Source organism: Rutidosis leptorrhynchoides, chromosome 4, assembly GCF_046630445.1.
Source record: "Rutidosis leptorrhynchoides isolate AG116_Rl617_1_P2 chromosome 4, CSIRO_AGI_Rlap_v1, whole genome shotgun sequence".
In the NCBI taxonomy this organism is placed as follows: domain Eukaryota; kingdom Viridiplantae; phylum Streptophyta; class Magnoliopsida; order Asterales; family Asteraceae; genus Rutidosis; species Rutidosis leptorrhynchoides.
This window is the reverse complement of record NC_092336.1, coordinates 418,056,171-418,061,619: the sequence shown is the minus strand read 5'-3', so window position 1 is coordinate 418,061,619 and position 5,449 is coordinate 418,056,171. Positions and strand designations below refer to the sequence as shown.

At 34.6% G+C, this 5,449-nt stretch overlaps 1 protein-coding gene across 1 annotated transcript; it reads right to left on the bottom strand.

The window, feature by feature from the left end:
* Nucleotides 1-4,382: 4,382 nt before the first annotated feature.
* On the bottom strand, nt 4,383-4,970 carry LOC139842042 (uncharacterized). The gene has a single exon (XM_071832220.1). It carries the CDS (start codon nt 4,968-4,970, stop codon nt 4,383-4,385), a length of 588 nt encoding a protein of 195 aa, XP_071688321.1.
* Between the last annotated feature and the right edge of the window lie 479 nt (nt 4,971-5,449).

Sequence of the window (5,449 nt, the reverse complement as noted above, 5' to 3'; positions counted from 1 at the left end):
CTTATACCCGAAGTCAAATATTCCAACTGATTAAGGATTTAAACTGTGACGCAGTTATCACTTCTGTCAACAATTACACCAGTTATCACTGTATGTAATCCACCCCTGTTTTAATTAGTTTATGAATATTAATTCATCCACTTGATCAGAATGAATAATCAATTACCCAACCCAATTGATTAATTAAATGATTATAACAGATTCCATATGAACATCACTAAATAGGACAACCATAATCATTATTAATTATTAGTTTAATTAATTTGAAGATAGGTTCGACAGACTCCAATGAGTTGTCACTCAATTAGACAATACCCCCCATCTATTAATAGTCAATAGTTCAATTTCCACAAGTGTCGGTCTTTTGCCCAAACCTTAATTATGGTACAAAGCCCAATTACCCAATTTTAGTAATTAGCCCAACATCATGATTACTTCATTTTAAATAAGCATAATAACGACTTAGTTACGAGACATTAATGTAAAAAGGTTGAACATAACTTACAATGATTAAAAATAGCGTAGCGTTACACGGACAGAATTTCGACTTACACACTCAAATGATCTCTATCATAAATCTTATTATTATCATAATTTAAACTTAAAATTAAGATTATTGTTATATCTTATTACATTAACATTATGATAGAGATATAGAATATAGATATTGATAATTGATATTGATAATTGATAGAAGAAAAAAAAGATCGGAAAGAATTTTTCTTTTTCCTTCATCGTTACATATCGTTCTTTTATAGGCGAAATTTTAAATTGAATTTTCATTTACGACCCCTGAACTATGCTCAATTAACAGCTTTTTATTATTTAATATTATTCTTATTATGAATTATTTAAATATTATATTTTATTCTTGTGCATAGTTGACTTGTAATTTTTACACCGTTGCGTCGAGCGTTGAGAGTTGGTTCATGTCCTGGTTTCGGATTTTCGAACGTCCTTTCGTACAATTTTATATCTTGTACTTTGCGTTTTGTAACTTGTACTCTTGTCATTTTTAGACGTTCTTCATCAATAAATTGAACCTTTTGAATTGTATCTTGTACATTTGAGCTTTTTGGACGTTTTGGTCTTTCAAATCTTCGTTTTTGTCTTTAAATCTTCATTTTCGAGCGATTTGCGTCTTTCGTCTTCGCACTTATTTATTTAACTATTACAACTAAAAATAAGGAAATTACATTTAAAAACTTTACATATTGGAACGATATTGCTACTAAATATATGTTCATTTGGAACACTATCAGCATCTCAAATAGGTTGTGTCTTAAAGAACAATTTCATACTCTGCGTATGGATGGGGGTTCAAAGATTTCAGATCATCTAAGTATTCTTAACGGTATTGTTTCAGAACTGGAGGCTATTGGAGTTAAAACGGATGATGAAGATAAAGCTTTGAGGTTGATATTATCTTTATCATCGTCTTATGAACACATGAAACCTATTTTGATGTATGGGAAGAAAACTCTGAAGTTTGAAGACGTTACTAGCAAGCTCCTATCCGAGGAGAAAAGACTGGAAGGTAACGGGGTATCGTCATCAGGAGATACGATAGTGTTGTGTTCGGATAGGCAGAAGAGAAACTCTAGAAAGAATCTGACATGCTGGAAGTGCGGGAAGACTGGACATGTAAGGGTTAATTGTCCCGGTGGAGCTAATCCGGCAAATGGCTCCAAAGACGCTAACATTGTCTCCGTTGTTACGGAGAGTGACGAATTCCTCTGAAGTCACGTCATCCTCACGGTGTGTCCGCGCCACCGTGGAAAGGGATGTTCGTTAGCGGTTCCACAATTACACATGGGCATTGGTTTGGCGTTGATGCAGGCTGTGTGGTGGAAACTGATGTTGTAGCTGATGGGACTTTCGGGAAAGCCAAACAAGGAAGTTGCACCATAAAGTTTCAGCTGGTTGTTCAACAACATGTGCCGAGGTGAAATGCTTGGAATGTGATATTCTAAGTGCTATACTCTTAATGGTGGAGTATGATAATTCTTGTTAAGAGTTATGATTGTCTGTGATGACAATGATTGTCGGTTTAGACAATGTTCGATGAAGATGCAAGTTTTGTCTCTTGGGAGATAATGTCAACGACATGAAGATGAGGATCTTGAAGTTGTCGTCAAGGAAGCGTCTACATCGGTTATCCTTGCAATGTGGAAGCATGGTTATCTTCTTCTATCCAAAAGGTGGAGATTTGTTGGTTTATTTTGACTAGTAGAAGATATGTTTATCCCACATTGGTGGGAGGAAGATGTGAGGGGTGAGTGACTTGGTTATATAAGAGGGGCTAAGTCTTCATTCCAAATCGCACCAATCAATACACTTTAAGTATTTGATTATTTCTTTCTTTCTTACCCTTGTTTGAGAGTTGTATTAGTTAAATATTTCGGAGAGTGTAGTTGGCTTAAGAGAGTCGTCTATATCATTGTAACAATTTGTGATATAGTGTATTTCTCTCTTTGGGGGCCGGTGGTTTTTCTCCTGTTTTGGAGTTTCCACGTTAAATCTTGTGTTGTGTATTGTTCTTATTTCTTTACTATTATTGTTGGGCTAGGTGGTGGGAATTAGTGAGACCGTAATTTCCCAACATGTTTCACCCTGGGTGAAGAAATGACTTGTTTTTATTTTCGAAAAGAGGAAGAATTGTCTACATATCACCTCCCTCATACACCACTAATATGATATTGGTTTTTGTTGTTGTTGAATATATGTTCAGTGTTGCCTTCTTATCTGTTTCAGTCGGTTTTTGTTGCTATTGATTTGTTTATTGTTTTAAGTGTCAGTGTATTCTTGAGTTTAGGCTAATTGAGTTTAGGTTGTTTGAGTTTATGATAGTTGTAGTTTCTTAGTTTTTGTTCAATGTTGTCATTTATTTGGTTAGGTTTGCTGGTTGTTTGCTTGTAGCTCCTAGTTTTTTCTTTCTTTGCTACGATTTGTTCTTCGTTGAGCTTTAATCGATTTGATGAATATTAAGTTTCTATTAAAGTTTTGTTTTTTCGACATAAATTATATATCTTATATAAATTTGTGATGATAATCGTCTAAATGTTTTATCCCATTTAAAGTGAGGTAAAAAGTTCTAAACATTTTGAGTAATTACAACTAATTAAATATCATATCATACGGAGTATTACATATTAATCTTTTTAAGTGGTTTACATTATTAATTAACAACTCGATAATATTAACATGGACATTTAAAACAAGACAAAAAATTATTTTTCTAATACAAATATGTTTGTTTTTTTTATATATAAAGAAATAGCTAGGTTACTGAAGATGAGATTATGAGTCATTGGTTTCATGATGATTTTGTAAATGGTGTCATTTTCAAACTCAAAAGGAATAGCAATAATGATAGATTGTGATGGCAATTACAAGTTAGCTTTTGGTACATGGAAATCAACACACCTTCACATGTAAGCTAAGGTAATGACTTTATGGACTCATGCAACATGTGTCTCACATTAATAGCATATAACCATATAGTCTTTATCATGTGATTAGTTCTTTATTTTTGTATTGGAAACCTAACACTAACATGATTATGCTAGGAGCTTAATTGATTATTGATTATATGAATCATAAAATATTATTTTGTTAATATAAATGGGTCAACACTTTTTGTTTTTTTTTTTTTTTTTTTTTTGAAAAACCAATATATTAATTAGATAAAACAAGTATTCGGGTCGGCCCGCTTCGCTGGGCCCAAAATTGGTAGCAAAAAAAAAAAAAAAAAAAAAAGAACGCAACCTCAAGGTTCGAACCTGCGCCCCTTTAGATTTCAACCAACCTCCTTACCAACTGATCTACTTATTCACTTTGATAAATGTATAGTTTGTTTAATATACATCTTATAAATTAGAGGGTTTGTCAAAGTTAAAAAGTTAGTCAAAAAAGGGTGAAATTTAACATAATGTAAAAACCGGGGGGGGGGGGGGGGGGGGGGGGGGGGGAGGTGACAAAATTGCAAAAAAAATTTCAAATAAATAGTGACATTTTTTTTGTCTTTTTGTGTTTTCTAATTGAATATATGTATAATTAATATACATCTTATAAATTAAAGGGTTTGTCAAAGTTAAAAAGTTAATCAAAAGGGGGTGAAATTTAACATATTGTAAAAATCGGAGGGGAAAGGTGACAAAATTGAAAAAAAGTTTCAAATGAAATAGTGTCATTTTTTTTTTTGTCTTTTTGTGTTTTCTAATTGAATATATGTACAATGTACATGAGGACCTTGGCAATGAGATAAGCCAGACCATCAACTGGAAACACAAACATTTACATTATGCAACTGGACACATACAGGACCTAAATTGCATATTTACAACAAATACATTATGCAAAGCCAAAGAGAAGAAAACTAATTAGCCGATCCCAGTTCTTGATAAACCCGAGTTACCGTAGAAACTAGGATCTAGTAGCCATATATGCCACATAAACGAACGATTCTTTGCCCTTTTCGAGACCCACTCGAAACTCTTGACTTGTATGTCATTGAAGATATCCGCACTCGATTTAGAGATGTTCTTGAAAACTTTATCGTTACTATATTTCCAAATGCAATAACCAGCTACCCATCTAACCGCTTGCCAAACCATATTCCCATCATGCGACCAATTATGTCTTTTCTCTAGATTAAAAAGAGGAATTAAGCCTGTTGTAACTATAGAGTCATTGCAATTCCACCAACGCCTAACGAGATTCCAAACATCATTCGCTAAGTTACACCTAAGTAAAATAAGTTCGACTGACTCTAAGGTAGTATCGCAGACCGGGCATCGAACCGAGTCGAGGTCAATTCCCCTCTTGTCGAGTTCGAGCCGAACCGGAAGCCTACCCCGAATCGCCCGCCAAACGAAAATGCCTAAAGATTTTGGGACGAGTTTATTGATCATAGTATGCCCATGACCACTAGCTTCACCCAAAAAGCATTTATCAATTATAGCTGACATTGTTTTTGTCGAAAAATATCACTCGCATCAAGCCGCCACGTCCATTTGTCTATCCCGTCCCTGAACCTCGCTCGACTGGAGACCAGATGGATCAGATCTTCGAGTTCTTTGTTGACTCTGCCACTCGGAGACCTGACCCAATTCCACGTGAAGCGCCACTCTGAATCAACCCGCTGAACCCGATCGAACACGCTGCAATTTTGATCTGTTTACAACCTGTATAATCTCTGAAATCTATCCTTCAAACATTGAGACCCAACCCAATTTTCCGACCAAAATTTAGTGTCTAAACTATTACCGACGATCTTTTCAAACGAACCTTGAAAATTGATATCTAGATGCAACCCATTCGTACCTGCCTTCACGATAGAACTCCAAATTGTGCCTTGAATAGTAACATGATTATTTGAGATAATTCCCAACCCTCCGTCCCGCCCATATATGATTTTGACAATTTTTACCCAAAATGCATCTTTTTC